This window comes from Lonchura striata, chromosome 7 (assembly GCF_046129695.1).
Source record: "Lonchura striata isolate bLonStr1 chromosome 7, bLonStr1.mat, whole genome shotgun sequence".
NCBI classification, from domain to species: Eukaryota; Metazoa; Chordata; class Aves; order Passeriformes; family Estrildidae; genus Lonchura; species Lonchura striata.
Window position 1 is genome coordinate 6,479,579 of NC_134609.1, and position 20,234 is coordinate 6,499,812.

The 20,234-nt window shown below is 41.4% G+C and overlaps 1 protein-coding gene across 3 annotated transcripts in view; it reads left to right on the plus strand.

Annotated features, from left to right (window-relative positions):
• The first annotated feature begins 5,340 nt into the window (after nucleotides 1–5,340).
• OGDHL (oxoglutarate dehydrogenase L) overlaps nucleotides 5,341–20,234 on the plus strand; it is a 47,187-nt gene continuing 32,293 nt past the window's right edge. Inside the window, exons 1-5 of one of the 3 annotated variants that reach the window (XM_077784555.1) lie at nucleotides 5,374–5,452; nucleotides 8,894–9,070; nucleotides 9,620–9,854; nucleotides 16,374–16,547; nucleotides 19,661–19,763. In XM_077784555.1, coding sequence (XP_077640681.1) covers nucleotides 9,648–9,854; nucleotides 16,374–16,547; nucleotides 19,661–19,763 — 484 coding nt within the window. In that variant the 5' untranslated portion in view covers nucleotides 5,374–5,452; nucleotides 8,894–9,070; nucleotides 9,620–9,647. Of the gene's footprint in view, nucleotides 5,453–5,680; nucleotides 5,798–8,893; nucleotides 9,071–9,619; nucleotides 9,855–16,373; nucleotides 16,548–19,660; nucleotides 19,764–20,234 lie in introns of those variants that run through there. The other 2 variants (XM_021536150.2, XM_021536152.3) reach the window with 2 other exon arrangements.

Consider the following 20,234-nt stretch of genomic DNA (forward strand, 5'->3'; position numbering starts at 1 on the left):
TAAAATTTTATTGTTACCTAAAGCAACAATCTAACAAAATGCAGTGTGTTTTAGATGTAGCCAAAAGAAAGGTATAAAAAAGAATTATTTTTTCTATTTTTGTTAGGATTCTCTAATGAAACACCTGCAAATACTGAAAACAATTTTCTAGCAGTTTTCTCTTAATCCACAAATAGAAGATGATATTTTCAATTCTTTCTTGGTTAAGGCAAAGGCAGTTGGCAGTGCTTTGTTCATTGTCATCATGCCAAATACTGGCAGGCTCTTTTGCAGTGTCAGTGGTGATCTGTTTCCACAGTTAATGGGAAGACTTCTTGCTGATTTGCCTGCCAATGTACTAACCTCCCATTAAAATAGTGGGTCAAATTAAGTTTAGTGCTCTTGCTAATTTCCACATGAATTAATTATTTGGCAGCTATAATAAATGTTGTATGCCAGAGTTCCTCCTTAACCTATGCATCTTACTGGCACACTCAGTGCTTTGTATATATTGTAGTTAATTGTTTAAGAATTTAATGAAAATACCATGAGGTATCAAAGAAATAATTTCAACAAGAGTTGCTTTTGTTCTTGTAGCTGTAATTGACTAGTTTATTAGGAAAGATTTGGGAAACCACCAAGTAGAAGTTGTGTTTTCCTGATTTTCAGTTAGCTCTGTTGTCTAGCTTGTCTCTCTCTAACAGATCTGTGGCTAGACAAATGGGCTTCTGCAGTTTGATTCTATCCAGAAATATATTTGGAGAATAAAATAATTTAAAAATAATCTATTGGCCAGAATCAATCAAGGAGCAGTCTTGGCTGTTACTGGTCTTCCAGTAAAACTTGCTGTACTTGTGCCTGTTTTCTCCAGAGCATCACAGTCTGACATTTTAGAACAGAGAATAAATACGCCCAAGATAGCTGTTATTCAGATAAAACTATCAATATGAGTTTTTCTATTGACCAAATAATGGTGGCCTGCTTACCCTTAGGTTTGACATGACTTCTGTTGTGAAACTGGTACAAATCATAGGTGCTAGCTTGGAAGGAAGCTTGGAGGTCATCTAGGACTCAAAGCAGGATCAACACTGGGGTCACACCAGGCTGTCCAGGGCTTTTTTCAGCTGGGTCCAGATGCCTTCAAAGTTGGCATCATGTTTCTGGGTCTCCCTTGTGATGTTTATCCTCTGGGTGAAACAATGTTTTCCTTGTGTCTAGATGGGACCATTTTTATTTCACCATCTCATCCTCCTGCCATGCAGCACTGTGAAGAACCTGCCTTTGCTGGCTCTGTCTTCCTGCTGAACTCCCTTCCCCCCCAGGTTATCCCTGTGTCTGAGGAAAGGGCAGTCATTGCTTCCCTCCAGCTCCTGGCTGTGCTTCAGTTGGCACAGCCCAGCATGCTGTTGGCTTTCCCTGCTGCCTCACATTTAACCTGCCTAAAGCAAGGCTGTGTTAAACTGGGACTGACTTTTCTGTCCCTCAGACATCCAGCAGCACATCTCCTTTACCATGAAGTTTATTCATGGAAGTCAGGGATATTACTGAAGTTTATAGCACACAGAGCTAAGGTTTCAGAAAGCAAAGGGAACAGAAATAACCCGTGTAAAATTCCTCATGTGAAATTTTCTGCAGGAGGTGTCAGATGTAATTAAAATACTTTTCTTAGATAGGACTGGAGAGGAAGAAAAGCTTGATAAATTATTTGTTGACAGAAAAAGGGATTAAAAAAGGTTTTTAGCATGTATTTGAAATGGCTACCTAGGAAACCCCCAAAGCATCTCCTTTGAAAACTGACTGAATCATTTGTTGCAGCTGTTTGGTGTGGGCTCTAAGGTTTTTAGGTCTCACATTTAAATGTTAGACAAACATAATGAGCAGAGTCCTGTGTGACATCCATGTTAGGCTCCAAGTGAGAGCAGGTTTTACAGTTTCCAAATTGCCTTGCTCTGAGAAGAGATGGTGCTTTAGATTCGAACCTCTGTTACTTTGTAGTCTGTGTGTAATAAGCACATTGGGAAATAAAGGCAGATGAAGTTTCTGGCTTTGCTTAAAGAGAACTTCTGGTCAACATTGTCTCTAGTGGAATTACGTTACCAACAGCAATGAAGAGTTGCCAAAAACACATAAATGTATCTATCTCAGGAGGGGAAGCTATTAATGAGATTGTCCTTCTATGAGTAATCCTGTACCCCGACCACCTCCTATGAGATTACCCTTTGAAAAAACAAGCCCACTGAGAAGTCGTGCTGTGTTGGAGAGAGAGTTCTGTGGAGCAATTAACCACAGGGGCTCAATGCTGATTGCAAGTGGCTGCTGATCCACCAAGGAAAATCCTCATACCAAATGCAAGAGAAGCCAGGAGCAAGGCATTAGAGGGGTGTGCAGCACCATACCCTGGAACAAGCACACTGAGCCCTCAGTGGGCAGCACAGTGAGTTTCCAAAACCAGCTGGGTTCTAGTTTTGCTAAAATATTGGATTGTTTAAACAGGTTGGATCTAGTTTTGTTAACTCATGCCTGAGTTAAGACAGAAATGAGGCAGAAATAAGTAAGCAAACTTGTTAGATTCACACTGGTGCTACAGGACATGAGGATAAATATAAAAATAAATAATGGCCTGGCAGTGTGTCTTTCAGTACAGCACAGGGGTGCTGTTGTGACTATTCTGTGCTATATACATATTATCCACTATAAAGCTTTTCTAGCACATAACCTTTCCTCACTATGGAGCTGGCATGAGAACCATGCAAAGCAAGCTGGCACACCTGACCCTCTGTGTCCTAGGAATTGCAATTTTGTTCAAAGTTTTCATTCTGCTGATGGATTTCCATTCTAGCCAATTTTGAAGTGTGATGGTTTAGCAGGAAGCAAAGCCAGTGTGTGGATCTCCCTTTGACTGGCCAGAGGGCGAGGTAAGTATACAAGTGGACACATAAATGGGCAGGGAAATGTGAATTGTAAATGGAAATTGTAAGAATTGAAACAGGAATTGTGGGTACATAGCTTATTGTCCATCATGGTCTCACTGGAGAGCAAATGGATGAGTAGCAAGTAGGTGCTGCTCAGGGGCGTAGACTGGTGACAAAGTGACACCAGAAGCCAGCAGCAGCAAGGCAGTAGCTCAGTACACCAAAACCTGCTGGGGCAGGCCGGTGCGACAACCAAGTCACAATGAATGTTGGAGAATTTGGGAGCTCCTCCAAATCCCAATAAACCAGAATTCTGCTGTTTCAAGCACACAAATTTCCACTGTATGAAGCATTAAAAAGAAATAAAAGAAAAATAACATAAATGTGAAACTGGGAAAAGGCTCTTGGGAACAACATAAGCACTTGAAACCTACTGTAATATCTTAGTGTCTATCCAAGCATATTTAATTTATCCTGTTCACTGCAATGGTATTCACAGTCGGATTTGACATGTGGGTTTCCCTCTAAATTGGAAAGGAGGTCTGCTTGTCCTCACTATTATTTTAAATTGAATTTATGTTCAGTCAGCATAACATGATTGCTCTAAACATGGCTTCTGTCTGCCCATAATAAGGTTAAGACTCAATTAGTAGTTACAGCACCTAACAATGTTTCACCACTTGCCAGAAGGCTGAAGCAGCAGCTGGCCAGCTGCCGGCACCAGTTCAGCTCTCATTTCCCTTTGCAGGGGTGCTGGGCCGCCCTCCCCGGGAGCAGTGAGCGAGGGATGGGCTGTCCTGGGGGCTCCCTGTGCCCCAGCCCTGCTCCAGCTGTTCCCTGCACTGCACAGTGTGGCACAAACCCATGAACGCATCATTCACACCCTCGCTCCGCAGTCCCCCGAAGGTGCACAGCTGCTAGGAAAGCTGCTGAGATGATAATAAGGTTTTTGATATCTTTGTGTGAGGATTAAGGTTTTTTTTTTCATCTTGAAGAAATTAATTTTACTCTAATCAACAATTGTATCAACCAGTAAGCCTCAAAAAAATCTGAGTGACTGTTAGCTGACAAAACCCCAGATGACGCCTGTTGTGTTCCTCCCTAAGGTTTTTCCTTTCCACTTCTGCCCATGTGACCCTGAAAAGCTCATGTTTGTACTATATTCTTAGCACAAAACAAATTATAGCTCTTTCTTCCTTTTAAGGTGTGTCCAGTTTCCCCATTTCCTTATTACTTACCCAGAAAGTTAACAAACATTGGAATGTATGTGATGGTGTCAATAGTTATCTGAAATACCAATGCCCAATGTATATATGTAGGCATTTGATCTTGGCTGTAACTTAATTAACAGCAGGTAAATAAAAAATACATAATTTTTGATTTATGAGAGAAAATGGGCAGACATGTAATTTGAAGGCAACCAGGAGAAAAGAAAACATCAAAGTTGTAAATGAGAATTCTACTAGCAAAGGAACACTTGAAATTGTATTGTCTGGCATTTTATATTTGGTCATGTAGGTCAGATACTATCATTTTGTCAAGGCCTACTACGTTCAGTCTACTTTATGTACAAATCTTGGAGAGCAAACGTCAAACATCCCATCTTCTTCCCGTCAAGCTTCTCCTGCACAGGAGCGGTGCGAGCAGCTTGTCCATCGGATGGGTTTCCTTAGGCGTTCCCTGTCGTGGGTGCTCACCGGCACGGCGCTCGTCTGTGTTTATGTACCCGTTTGGTGAGAGCTGAGGGGTGGGAGCACCGGGACCGGGATCCGTGAGGGGCCGGGGCTGTGCGGGACCGGGATCCATGTGTGGGTCGGGATCCGTGTGTGGGACGGGATCCGTGAGGGGCCGGGGCTGTGCGGGGCCGGGATCCGTGTGTGGGTCGGGATCCGTGTGTGGGACGGGATCCGTGTGTGGGACGGGATCCGTGTGTGGGCCGGGATCCGTGTGTGGGCCGGGATCCGTGTGTGGGCCGGGATCCGTGTGTGGGCCGGGATCCGTGAGGGGCCGGGGGCTGTGCGGGACCGGGATCCGTGAGGGGCCCGGGGCTGTGCGGGACTTGGGGGCGTGTCCCGGGTGTGTCCCGTGTCTGCCCGGTATCCCGGGCGTGTCCCGGGCGTGTCCCGTGTCTGCCCGGTATCCCGAGCATATCCCGGGTGTGTCCCGTGTCTGCCCGGTATCCCGAGCGTGTCCCGGGTGTGTCCCGTGTCTGCCCGGTATCCCGGGTGTGTCCCGTGTCTGCCCGGTATCCCGGGTGTGTCCCGTGTCTGCCCGGTATCCCGAGCGTGTCCCGGGCGTGTCCCGTGTCTGCCCGGTATCCCGAGCGTGTCCCGGGTGTGTCCCGTGTCTGCCCGGTATCCCGGGCGTGTCCCGGGCGGCGGTGCCGGTGCGGCCCCGCCCCGCCGTGACGTCACGCGCCTCACGTGACGCAGGTGCGGCCCCGCCCGCCGCTCCCGCCGCTCCCGGCGCTCCCGGCGCTCCCGCTCCCGGCGCTCGCTCCCTTCCCTGCGCGCCCTCCCCGCCGCCCCCGCGGATGCGCTGGAGCCCCCGCGGCCCCGCAGGTCTGTCCGCGCCGGTGAGGGGCGGGGGGCGGCCGCGGGGCAGGGCCCGTCCCCCGCGCAGGCCCCCGGCGCGGCGGGGCCTCTCGCCGTGCGGCTGAGGGGTCGCGCCGCAGGCCGGGCCGGAGCGCGGGGTGAGCGGGGCGGCCCGGCCCGGCCCGGCCCGGCTCTGCTGAGGCCTCAGCCGGGAGCGCCCTGAGAGCCCGGCAGGCTCCGGCCCCCGGGGCAGGGTGACCAGGACACCGCGTCCCGGCGTTACGGGGAGGGGCCGCAGAACAAACCCGACCCTCCCGGATCCTCCCTCTGCTCTATTGGTGGCCTGGAATCCATGGTGGTGTCATCCCTCTGGTACCCGCTGAAGGCGTTTTTCGGGGCGCTGCAATAAACGCGTTAAGTTTCATGGCACCGAGACCCTTCCATTGCCCAGGACTCGTGGGGTGCGCCACGGGGCCGATGCGCCGCTGGAAAAGCTCCTGCAGGGCAATTTTCTGTGTGGAGAGTTAAGATTCTCTATATAGCACGGCATTTCTGTGCTGGGGGAAAAGAAATATTCAGTGCATGGAGGTATCCCTGAAGTAGCCTTATTTAATAAGGATGTTCCCTCTATCTGTAATTGAAGTTATCTATGATAATCTTTTGGAGAAACTTTCTAATAATCCGTTTTTTTCACTGTCAGCCTTGTTTTATTTGAATTAGTCAGTCTTAAAAAGAGCAATAAGAGTAAGCTGTGTGGGGCATATTGTGAGAAATTAACATGATAGTGAATAAAGAACTGTTTTTATGATATATGGACCATATTTTTTAACCACCACTTCTGCAGAGCATAAAGAACATTAGCAGCAGGGTTTCGCATGGATTAAGAAACTCAGTAAGGGCGCTGACAATACCAGGAGGACATTAATTCATATGTGCAGTGTATTTATTCTGAAAGTGATCTTGAAAAGAGCTGGATAAAAACTTTATTATCCTAAGTGTCTGCTGTCTGTTTTCCATGTGCTTCTATGATCCTCTAGAAACTTGGGTAGACTAATTCCCAAGACTGTGACATTAGGGCACTTCTAGAGGTGGAAGTGCCAAGGTGAAAGCTAGGTCGTCGTTTGAGACAGAACAGCTGCAGGAATTTTCAGCTACTTAGGGCTTTCATTTACTTCCACCATTTTGAGGGTGCTGTGGTGCATTAAATATCAGGTTGTTCTTGTGGTTCACTGCTTCTTTCTTCTCTTTGACCTCTGCTAGAGATTTAGTTAATACCATTCTTTAGGCTGCTCTTAGCTCAGTTTGATCCCTTTCCAATCGCTGTTTTCATTTCAGGGCTGGTTTGGGGAACAGTGGAGCGGAACAGTTCTAACAGCTCTGAATCCTGTGCGCTGTCCTCGGTGCTGATCCCTGACTGACGGTCTCAAGGCCGAGCGGGCTGGGATGGTCTGGGATCACGGGGGTGGTCTCTGGTTTGTTTAGCTGCTGACAGCCGACATCTGTGCTGAAGGGCGATGTGTGCAGAATTAAAAGCTAGGAAGAAGTCCGGGGGTTTGAGTCATATTAAGCTGTAACTGAAAGCTGGTTAGAATGACATAGCTCCAGTATGCTTTTATAAATTGCATAAGCAGTAGTTACTGCTTGAAGTATGGATCTGACCCCATTTTGAAATTTAAATGGAACCAGAAGGAAGTGACTGGTAGCACTTAAAAGCTCTTTTTTTCTGTTATATAGTATGTAATTTGCATCTATTTTCCATTCTCCCTGACAATTTTTTCTTATTCTGTTATGTGTTCTTTACTAACTTCTAGAAGAAAGAATTACACATTCTTCAGGCAGACATATGATGAAGAAAAAATGTAAAATTACTCATGTTTAAGAAGCCTGCTACTGCAGTATGATAAACTGGGAAAAATGTTTCTCTCTCTCTATTCTCTTTCAAGTCTTTACAAAGTACTTTAAGTGAGAGTAGGTAATCCCTTAGGAGTGAGTGTACATGTGCAAAGGTTTTGTGGAAGAGGGTGAGATTTGCATCCAGTAAGGTAGGTGCAATAATAACAATAATTTCTATGACAGTGAGCACAGACATAAAGTTATAAGTGCCATAGTGACTTCTCTGTTCTTACATATAGCATGTTGAAGTGTCACCCAGTTTTGCAAAATGACATAATGAATGTTTGCTGTTAAATCTTACAGAGAATTATGTGTGCAGGCAGCATATGAGTTCTTTCAGTGCTTTTGCAGGACTTAATATGCTTCCAAAATGGTCCTGGTGGTGTTTGTGTTCCACCAGTTGCCCTGGTCAGAGATGGGTGTTGACACAGGTGTTGTGATAAGCTTTGAACGTGTGAAGTGGGAAATGATAAGGTAATATAAGCAGGTAGGAAATAACACTGATGAGTAGGGATTCAGCATGCCAGTGGCCCAACTGCTGCCAGTGTGCTGCAAATGCCAGGTGGAGAGATAAGGGTGTGTGATTTGAGGAGCTCATAGGTTTAAATGAGGTGCTAGTTTCAGTGCTGCTGCCTTGGAAGAACACTTCCATGTCTGGGCACATGGAGAACGTGGACAAGTGCTTGTTTAGGGCATCCTAAACAAAGGATGATGGTCTGCTGGTGGGTGAGAGTGAAAAGGCTGCAGAAGTCTTGAAAGAGTAGACAAGGGAACCTGGTATGATCAAGGACAGTTCACTGCTGGAATGATACTTAATGTAGTGACTAAGAAAAGGATCTAGTCGTCAGTTTTTAAAATAGATGTTGAGCTAAAAATGTGATGCCAGAGAAGAGCAAGCAGTAATGCTGTTTTATTTAGTAGGAGCCCTTTTTCTTTTTTTTTTTAAGGATCAGTATTAATTTTTAAATTGGATGATGAAAAATATAGCTATTCCTATCCCTTAAAAAATTAGACATTTTATAACCATGTATTTTGTTTTTTGAAAAGAGGCTATAAGAAGAGAAACTGTGAGAAATTATTTAATGGGATTTATATACAGAAAATGTTTATGAAGTTTTTTGATAGTATCTATTTTTGAATTAGAGATGAAGAAAATGAAATAGGTAGCATAAAAGTTTTTCTATTACTCAAAATAACATTGTTGTTTAAAAAGAAACTTAGAAGTTCATTAGGCATCTCAGTACTTTTGTTTTTAGCAATTTTTCAGTCACACCAAGCAACAAAAGACCTTGGGTTTTACCTTGGACCAAATATATTATTTCCACAGATGAACAGCCAAACAAATGAGAGACACTTTGGAGTTAAATCTGAATTTTACTTGTTGTAAATTAATACCTTATCCTTCGTGATATTATAGCTTTCTAAATATTTTAAAAATTAAATCAAAATTAATTATTTCTCTTCACATTATTGCTCTTTCTTTGCAGTTTTAGCAACTTCAGCATGAATAGTGTATTATTTTGGGACTAATTTTAAGATGCATTTGTTCTTTTTTATTTTGATTCCCTTTACTAGCGCTGGAGCTGATGGTACTCAGCATTCAGAAGATTCAACCCTTATTGTGGGAAACTGAATTGGAAAATTGAATTTCTCAATTAAAAATTGCATGGAATCTGCTGTCCTTGTTACAAAGCCCATAAGTGATCATTGGAAGCACAGGATAAATGTCACCAGTTAGGAAAACACATTAAAGTGAGCCTTTTCTCAGCATTTCACTGTTTGGTTGAAGGCTAATGTCAATATGAACACTTAACTAACACTTCTAATTATTTAGTCAGCTCCATTACTCGTGGCAGAAATTCGAGGTAGCAGTTTTTTGTTTTCCACAGCACCTGTGGTTGACACTGTTTGCTGACCCCAGCCCAGCCTGAGTGGGTAAAAGGCCACAGCTTTCCAAACAGAGGGAAAGCAGCTGGGGTTGCCAGGAGCTCTGCAGAGGTCAGTGATTAACACCCCATTTGTTCCAGGAGCGGGGCCCCGCGGTACAAACGGTGATTGCAACAGGGAGCAGGGTGGCATTGCCAGGTACAGGAGCTGAGAGAGGAGCTGGCTGATGTGGGGACGGCCAGCAGCAGCCACTCCACTGCTGTGGCTGTAGCTTTGAAGGGAGCTTCATGCCTAAGCCTCAGCCTTGAACTAGGGCACCATAGCCAGAAACCTCTGTTTTTGCTGTGACAATGAAATGTGTCTGCAATTCATTGACTCTTTTGCTAATTAAATTTGGTTTTATTTTATTAATAGACTTGGATTGTCTGGCTAATAAACAAACATGAGTCATCTGAAGTTGTTTGCAGCTACGCTGAAGAGGCATGGCTTTAAACTTCTGGAAAATCAGGATATAGCCAGAAGGGCATTTTTACATGGCCAACGGTATGTTTCATCTGGAACCTCAGAGCCATCCCTGAGTGGGAGTAATTCCAATTATGTGGAGGAAATGTACTATGCATGGCTTGAAAACCCTAAAAGTGTACATAAGGTAAGTCTAAAACTTGACTGTAATGCTGGGCTAAGAATGGAATAGGCTTCTTTTACTTTTTTTACTTTTTAATAAAAAGTTCAGGAAAAGGTCTTGTGTGAAATGAAAAACATGAAATTAATTTCCCACCTATTGATTGGTGTAAGATGTGATATTGGAAGTATTAAAGCACAGAGGAGGCACAGGCATGGTGAGCAGAGCAGAAAGAAGGATAAGTACAGACCAGAAATAGACAGCTGCTCTGAAACTTTATTCCTCCATGGAAATGCTGGTCAAGCAGACAGTTAAGTAATTCATTGCATCCAGAAGAAGACCCAAAAATAAAATATATTTAATTTTTTGGTTTATATTAAGGCTGTATCAGAGAATATATTTAAATAATGTGTTGATGTTGGTACTTCTAAACTGTCTGAAGAAGACAAATGTTCAGTTGTCTTTGGATTAAACTATGGAAGTTGTAACTTTAAAACTGAATCTGAAATTGTCAGAATATTCTTCTGAAGTATCTTGAAAAGTATTTTGATTTGTATCTCTCCTTCTCTCTTTTGGCAATAGACATTTGTTTGCTTTTCTAAAAACTCTATTACCCAAATCCTTTCTTGTGGACAAAATACATAGGCTTATTTTTTAACAAGCTTTCTGCTGACAAAGAGGGCTCTGTTATGGTGATACATGTATAGTAACTTAAAAGTTGATGAGAAGTCTGATCAATTCTAAGACAGACAAGTCATTTTCCAAGAAGTAATGTGACTTGTGCTCAGAATGTTTACCAAATTGGTTGTCTGCTCCCTTATTCTTGAGGCATGTATATCAAAATGTCACTTAAAAGTTGTTGTTCTAATCTGATAATCTGTCTAGCGTGTGAGGAAGTGACGCATGCTGAGGGCAGAAACTAAAAAGGAAATGAAAAATGGTGGTTTTGTAGCTGTTTCTTTTTTGTTTAGATGTTGTGCATGAACTTAGTCTTGCTGAAAGATGACATATGCAGTGCCAGCTCTGAAGACTGACTGTTATTCACATGGCAGATTGATCCTAGGTCTTTTATCTTACACCTGAGCTTGGGATGGAGAAACCTTCTCCAAGAATGGCTCTGTCTCATCTGACTTTGAGCCCTTGTCCTGTAGCTGCCAGCTGAGCTCCACCAGTGTGGGGTGGGGTAGCACATTGTGTGGGTGTACTGAATTTCTGCAAAATCCTCATGATGTGGCAAGGCTGTAGATTGATATCAACCCTTTTATACTGGGGATACCGAAGGGATGAACTCCTGCGTAAGGAGTGACATCTTGTTTTTTATTGTATTTACATTATATTGGCTTCTGGCTAACTTCTTTCCTTTTAGATGAATGAGGTTCCTGGTTCAGCCCCTTTGCAGTGGAGTGCGTTTTGCTGCTGGGAAGCCCTGCAGTGGTCTCTGTGGGTGGGGAGTTGCCCTCGGTGCGGGCAGGGCAGCGCAGAGCCCGCCGCAGCCGGGAGCGGGGCGGCAGCGCTGGAGCGCTCCGCCCGGAGCTGCCCGGGTGCTGAACCGAGGCGGCCGGGGGATGCACACCTCCGCGTCACGGATTGGGGCTCGGGAGGCAGAAAGGCTTCAAATCCTGCCGAAAGGCCATCCAACTGTCTGGCAGCTCAAGCGCAGTCTGATCATGGATCCTGTTGAGGTGATGCAGGTTGTGGGTTGAACAACAAGCAATAAATGAATTGACTGAGGAATGCAGGGTGTGGCCTAGGGAGTGGATCCCAGGTGACTAAAGATGCATTTTTGTCGTGGTTTAACCCCATCTGGCAACCACGCAGCCACTTGTGCTTTCTCTCTCACACATATGCATGAATGAGGGAAAGAATTAGCAGGGTGGAAGTGAGAAAACTTGTGGATGGAGATAACAGTTTAATAGGGAAAGCAAAGGCTACATGCACAAGCAAAGCAGAACAAAACAAGCAATTCATTCACCAGTTCCTGTGGGCAGGCAGATATTCAGCCATCCCCAGGACAGCAGGGCTCCAGCACATGTAATGGTGACTTGGGAAGACAAACACCATCACTCTGAATATCTCCCCTTCCTTCTTCTTTCCCCATGCTGAGCATGATGTTGTTTGGAATATCCCTTAGGTCAGCTGGGGTCAGCTGTCCTGACTGTGTCCCTCCCAGCTCCTTGTTCACCCCCAGCCTCCTCACTGGTGGGATAAGGAGTAGATAGGCCCTGACACTGTGTAAGCTCTGCTCAGCAATAACAAAAATGTTTCTATATTGCCAACCCCCTTTTGAAGCCCAGACCAGTTACTGTGCAATTAAATACCCCAGCCCAAACCAGCATGATTATAAAACTGTGAATTCTTTTCTAGGTTAACTGTGTTTAATAAACTTGCAACAGTAACAAACTGAAGTAAATTCACTCTGTCCCTGATTTATGAGGCTTGAAAGAATATGGTGGATGGAAATAATGGATTATGGCTATTCTTGCCTAAATTATTAGTTTTTTCACAGCCTATGAGAAAAGGGGAGGGGAAGAAGAATGCCAGTTAATTTTACTTTGTTTCATCAACAAAATTAATTTTCGTTTCTTAAAAACCATCTCATTTCATTGGCTGAAAGCTGCAAATAGCTTCCCCAGATTTTTGTTGACAGAAATTGTTCAATTTGAGCTTTCATAAAACAAGTTTAAAATGCTAAGTATTGAAATCACCCTGTTTTCTTAAAAATGTAGAAAAATTTGTGCTGTGATTTTGACTGTAAAGTTGTGCATTTGTCATTTGTGTATGGAAAGGAGAGAAAGTGTTGGAAAATAATGACAAGAGGCACCACGTGGTGTTGATTATTTAGCTCTCTGTAGGGCACTCATTTGTGTTGTTTTATTTGGTATGTCCAGCATGATTTAGTGAACCAACTTATGCATTTAGACATTGCATTCTCTTTCCTCATTTTCCTTTTTATACCTTACTTCTCCTTATGTATCTTGTTAGATAACCCTTTTTCAGAGGGGATGTGCCTCCTCATTAATTAGATGAAAAAACTTGATTTTTCTTGGGCTTTAAAACTCATACTCTATTCACTTGTACTTACAAACTCCAATTAATTAGGGCTCCTGAACTGATTTCCCCCTCAGAAGATTTGATTGGACATGTCTTCCCACGTATGCTTATTTAGAGCTGTTTGAAATACGGCAGACACATTCCAAAGTATTTCTCCTTTCTGTGTTTATCATGGTTGTGTATCAAGAAAAATGTATATATATATATATATATAAAGAGTTTCTATTCTTTTGTACAAATCCACTTCAGATTATTTCCTCCTTTTTTTTGCCTTTTGAATTTCCTATCGTCAGAGTGGCCAAAACAACAATCAGAATAAAATGACGTGTGCTCTGAAAAAGGCATCATTATTTCTCCTTGAAGCTTGGTGTCAGGGCCATAGATCATAAGAGAGAAGCTTGACAAGGCTCAGTTATTACTATCACAAGATTAATTGCAAAACTGCATGGTTTGCTATGGAGTACATAATGCCTGCCATGTTATCCTGTGTGCAGCTGTTCTGCTGTGAGTGTGTACTCACCTCCTTGGTTTATGGACTAGGAAAAGATGTGGGGGATTGTTTTGCTTTGACTTCATTTTACTCATTTTCTTTTTAAAATTATATAGTGGTCCTCAGTGCGTGTCTTCTAAGGCTTTACTGTCCTCACTGTAGTTGATGAGTATTGTGATGGCACTAGGAAAAAACCCCAAACCATCAAGATAAAACATATGTTACTAGTTATTCTAATTGCAACCCTGTTTAGTATATGACAGTAAAATGTTGCTACTGAATCACTTGAATTGTGTTATATTACTTGAGAAAATAATGGCTAACTACAATATAGCTTTGCTGGCAGAAGGAAAGAAAAAGTATAATCTATCACTATAGTATTTTTTTTTTGTGAATGTATTTCTGTATTATAAATTTCCTCTACCATTTTTGTGATGAACTTTACTAATTTAGTTGAGAAGCTGCAGGTTTTCAATGAGAGCAATCTGGTCTTCTGTCTGTTCAGTCACATGGCAAATGCTGTTGCCAAAGACTGACATTGATACACAGAACTTGAAGACTATAATCTGGTATCAATCTTGAAAGACACTATAGAAATTTGTAGAGGCTTTGATGGATGTGTATCTAGTAAAAACTAATTTTCTGTAGCCAAATGATGTATTTTCCCTCCCCTCTGATTAAATGTCAAGCCTGTCCAACAAATCAATAAGTTCAAAAATGTGATAGGAAAAAATAGTCTGGGTCCATTCTGTCTCAGCTGGCTACATCTTCAGATGGAAACATTTTCTTTATATTTGTGAGTTTGCATGAAGAAAGAGCCCTATACTGATTCTCCTTAAACATGTCACTTGTTGGGCAAGTTGATTTGGAGTTTGTTAACAACTCTCTTAGCAGAGCACTTATCTAAAACCACATTCAGTTGTTTGTGGGACTGTGCTGTGGTAACTTTTACATTTAAATGAAAGGTTTTACTCAAAAAAGGAATAATTATGTTATTATCATCATGTATCATGGTGTTAGAAAAAGTAAGGAAGAAACCTTAACAGAAGCAAAGCAAATTATTTATTAAAACTTCAAAGGTGAGAGATGTCATAGATCCAAACGTATGTTAGGAATTTCCTAATTTAATGTTTAATGATAATTTGTTACTGTGTATTGCCCAAATAATTTCTTCAATCTAGGTAACTTTAGTAGTTAAAGAAGGGATTATGATTGTTTTTCACTGTCAGGGATCTCCAAACTCTTGGCCTGGGTGCTGTGTAGGCATGGAATAACAGTATTGTTCTTAACACAGACCAAGCAGGTGTATAGAGAGAATCCCAGGTGAAATACAGGCACACTTATAGGCTCTTGTAGACCACTTATAGGATGTAAATTCAGACTTCTAATCTCAGTGTAGCTGCCAAGATGTCAAGGTAAGAAGAATATAGGAAACAGGCATAAATAAGAGAAGGGAGGAGGAATGAATTCTTCATCAGTGTGTCTGGAACTGGGCACCACACATGATCTGTCTGCCTTAATTTGTTGGGGCATATAAAAGTCAGGCTATGTTTAGAGTTTAGATAAGCCTGTGTAAGAGCAGGGTGGTAGATTAAGTTTACTATATTTGTATTGATGCAGCTTTGTATGAATGAAGAAGGAAGAGGGATGCATTAAAACAATGTTTCCTGGGCAGTGGCTTCATGCTAATGATGAGATTCCCACCCACAGGTTCAATGAATCACCTCACTTCCACAACTTGATCTTGGGAGGCTGGGTGATGTTTAGCTCCTTTATGCTGCCCCTCTCATGGTGTTTCTGAACACCTTAGAGCTTTTAGAAATTTCAGTATGAAGACTTTTTGTTAATGAAAGCAAAAAGGATTCTGTAAATATTTCTCTGTCATGCTGTGCTTATATTCTTTTGTCTCTTTTGTGGGTTCTGTAATGCATATATTAAGTAATAATTATTTTTAAAAAAATAATTGCTTTGGATGACTTTTTCTTTTTTTCTGGCACTTGGTTATTTGAAATGTAATGGAAATCTGCAAGGCTTGCAGCCTGGCAGAAATTTATCTCTTGCAATTTTTCTGTGCCAGCCACAAAGATATGTAAGTTTTTAAATAGCTTCCTTTTTGTTTTCTGAAGTTAGCCAGCTGAGGGAAGTGTTTTACAGAGACTTCCTTCTTTGCTGAGTATGTGTCTCACATGTTTTGTCCCATTCTGCTGCTCTCTGTTAGCATTCATATATCTGATACTATTCTAACCTGGCACAGTGACCACCTCATCAGAATGAAAACAGTTCAGGAAAACAAGATTTGGGAATATGTGAATGAAGCAGCTTGTGTAAAAGCACAGAAGGAAATAAAAGGTTCTCTTGTTTGTTGTGATTCAGTTTCTGAGATAAGTACTTTTCTAAAATTATGATTTGCACCTGAAACCAAGCCCATAATTTCTTTCATGGTAAAGTAACCTAAGCTGGTGAGGAAAAGATTTTAGAACAAGTCTCACTCAAAAAAACTTTAATTGCTTTTAAAGCTTCTTCAAGAAAAGCTCTTAAGGACTGATTCTGATTTAGCACAATCAGTGAATGTCTCGAAGTACCATAAATTCTATAGGTATCATTAAAGGAATGGATTTAGTTTATTGAGGTTCATTGTTTTATAGGCTTGATAGCTCTTTACCAGCAGTGTTTTATTGTACCCACTCTTGGCTGCCTGAATAAAAATCACAATTAAAAAGAGCTGTGTGATTAGATAATATATGGAGATGCTGTACAGTCCTATGTGCTGCAGAGTTTTCTGTTGAGCAAGCTGGGTGTAAGAAATGAGAAGAAAAGTGTTCTGTGTAAATAAAACACACAGTTGTACTGAGACTGGGACATACCAGTGTTGCTCTTTTTGCTGTCTCTGAGTAGTGTTTAACACTGAAATGCAGTGAGGTTCCATTTGCAGTTTGAAAGAGCTGCTTTGGATGAGACTTTAGTTTGAGGTTTTAAATATTTCTTTTCTCTGTACACGCGTGCAGTCCTGGGATGTGTTTTTCCGAAGTGCTAACGCTGGCCAAGCAGCCCATCTGCCAGCTCAGCAGGAGGGAAAGGGATCATTTCTGCAGAGCCACGGCCTGGCCCCGAGACCAGGGACAGCTGAAAAGGCTGTTGAAGACCACCTTGCTGTGCAGTCCTTGATAAGGGCATACCAAGTAAGTGCCTGCTGGGGGAGGCCTCTTCTGTGCAAACAACCTGCTTCCCTTTTATTTTCTCATTTCTATTCCCGTGTTAACTACTGTCTTGCTTCTGATCCAAAAGGCCTTGAACTAGACAGCTTTTCTTTCCAGCACAGTGTCTAAACATGGAAGTGCTGGATTCAGACTTGGGTGATCCTCTGGGTTGCAAACTCATAATTCAGATTACCCACAGACCAGATTTTGATCGTTGGATTTAGCCCGGAAGGACTTTATGGAGACAGTGGTTTGTGAAAGTCTGTCTTCACCTCTGGGAAGTTTGTACTGCAGTTCTAAATGTTACTGCCATTCTTTTGGAAATGATGGAATGCACTTGCCCTCTCATACATCTAAGGTGAATATTGAGATTCCTGATTTGAGCAGGATTCTAGATAAAAAGAGAGAGGAGAAATACTGAATTAACCAGAAACTGAATTTTGGGAGGCTGACAGTACTGAGTTTGGGTTAACTTTGATGGAGTCTGTTCATCAACATTGATTTTGTTTCACACTCTGATTTTTAGCCCTTTTATTAAATTAAGAAATTAAATATAACTTATTTTTCTCTAGAAGAAGAAGGAATTTGGAAATAGGACAGTGGGTTTTGTTAGATGCTTTCCAAATGACAAATAAGTTTAAATATTTTTGTTTAGTCTTGCATTTATTATCTTAGTTTCAATAAAAGGCTTACAAATTATGTAAGAAACCCCCCAAAAATAACCAACCCATAAAACTAGATCTGTGTTTGACAAAATATTCCACAAGTACTTTTTAAATTAGTAACTTCTCAAGAAGTTTCCTACAGTTTGATTAGAGCAGATCTATTCCTCCCTGCCTTAAGTATTTTAAATCCTGTTTGGTGTCATGAGAGAAGAGGAGCTTCTTAAAAGACCTTTTTTTGTACACATCACATTATCACCATTGAGTTGGAGGGTTGTTGTAAAAGAGTAGAAATGGTTGTGAATATAAAGAATATGTGAAATTTGCTTAGAAATAGATATGCAGAAAATAACCAATTTTACTGTAAAAATTTGGTGAAGCATTAGAGAAAATTGGAGAACGTTAGGCTGCTTTGACACAATTTACTTGAAAATAGTTCAGGGATTGCCATTTTGCTCTCTGTATTTGTCAAGTGATGGAACAGAAATGTCTGTAGAAATGGCAGGCACCCATGTGTCTGCAATAAACAGTCACAGAGGATTGCCTAAGGCAACTGCCTGCTTTTTAAAAGGTATTTAGTACCCTCTAAATTCAGTATTGAAAGGGTATGATAATTTGTGACCTTCCTTTGCCTGATAATGAGATGAAATGGAGAAGGATACAGAATTTTCATTTCTCAAACCAGTCAGTGTTTTATGGTTTTGTGGTAGACTGCTTTGTAGTCTGTTGAGTTGGACTTTGAGAAGGCAGTTAATCTATTGCTTTTCTAAGCAAGAGCACTGGGGACACTGAAAGCAGGATTTTCAGTGGGATGTGTGTGCTTAACAAAAGTGAGGCCAGAGAAATCAAGGTCTAGTTTCTGCTGGTCTGTACTTGCATTTTGTCATATAGTAGTCAATGAAAACTTTCTTTGTATGTATTTTCACAAGGCTGATCTCTGATTTTTGCAGATGTTCCTATTTTCTGTGTTCAGTGAAAGCAGCAGGACTTACTAAAAAATGCCTTGATATTGTGGATAATACTGTCTTTTAGTTAAAGACCAAACTGTTCCTGGAATAATATGGCACAGCATTTACTGCTCTGCCTTTCTGGGTTTTGGCATTCCTGCTGATCTTCTTCCTCTTCCTATTAATGCTGAAGTGCAGATGTAACTTAGGGAGGTGAATTCTTTCCTGTTGATGATGTTTGAGACAGAATTGTTTGCTTTGTTTCAGTCAGATAAACTTAGTGCTGCTGTAAACAGTCAGATGGCACAGATGTTGCTATGGGCATCATTTGGCCTGTCAGAATTTCATTACTGGTGATTCATGAGATGCAAAAAAAAAAATCACAGAAGTCAGGCTGAGTTTACAGAGCTGATAGTTCCAAAAAGGATGCAGTATTTCTGGTTTCTTATGACTGGAAACCATTTTGTTATAAACTTTCCTGCAAATATGCAATAATTGAACAGTGTTTTTACAGGTCCCTTCTTGATGAACCACACTGTAATCATCTTCTGTTACTGTGTGATGCACTTCACTGCTAATGTTGCACTCTATAATTTTGGGTTTTTCTCAGAGACAATTAGGATACTAGTAGTGTGAATGAAATTCTACCCAAGGGATGCAAATTTGTTGTTAAAAAGAAAAATTATAAGGAGAAATTATTAATATATTTAATCTATACAAAGATTTTAATGAGTTAATTTGGTATATGAGAGTCACACATAAGAGGCATATTAAAAATGGTTATTTCTTCTGTAGCAATGTTATATGATAATTCACTAGTTTATAGCAACTTGTGGCATGCATTAACACCAGTCACACTGATCATTGAAAGCTGGCTAACTTCCTCATTCAGTTTCTGTTCTTTAGTGCCTTGAATATCAATTCTATCAGATCAAATTTCTGAAATTTCATGAATGAAAATAGGTGCTGTCAGATGCTGTCTGTTTGTAGCAGAGCTCTGGAAGAGTGACCCCTTCACTTCCAATATAAGCTACTTCAGCACCAATCTGTTTTAAGTCAGCAATTCTCTATTTTAATATACTGAAGGTGCAGAAAGGAGAATTCAGGCAAAAATACAAAATGACTGAATTGGCAAGTGGAAAGATCTATTAGGCTTATCAGGCTTATCATAGTTACTTAATTTTACCCAAGGACTGAGATTGTACTCTCTAGAGGCCTTCTTTACTAAAACTCCAGTGTAATCCCAGTTAAATTGTGTGTCAGACATAAAGAAGATTGTGTTGTAATGTGTAATTTTTGAGAGAGGTGTATATGTAGTCAGTGATATAATGCTTATTTTTTGTTCTTATGGGAAAACTTGGGAACATGTAACCCTGTCATCACATTAGTGGTGTTTTCTTGTTCTTGTGGAGAGATATCACTGACTTTTTCCCTTTGTCTGACTTTTAGGGTGACTTCATTTTGCTCTACTTTCCTCCTTTTTCAGATCCGTGGCCATCATGTGGCTCAGCTAGATCCCCTTGGAATTCTGGATGCAGATTTGGATTCATTTATTCCATCTGACCTCATTACCACAATTGATAAACTTGGTGTGTAAGCTGTGTGCCTTCTTATTTGAAATGCTCATTTGTATCGCTCGACTGAAATGATTTAATAAGACATTGCACAGATTCATAGAAAGGCTTGGGTTGGAAGAGACCTTAAAGATCACCTAGTTACAACTCCCCTCTAGGGGCAGGGATGCCACTTTTAGGGATGCGTCTGCCTTTTCTGCTTGCTGTTACCATGACATAGAGCCCTTGAGCATCTGTAAGGAGGCTAAAATTTCAGGATGAAGGAGTTCTACTCTGAGATCACAGGTGAAGTTCCTGTGAATTCATCTTCTAAAGAATGATTGTTATAAACCCCCTAAATATTTTATTTTTGAACCACACCAGAAATGAATACTAATTAATGCATTCTGATAATCTTAATTACTCTTATAGCATTACAATTCAAACTTGTTTCAACTGGGGACATCTGAAGGGTAGTCTATAGGGAAACCAAGCAATAAACAAGAT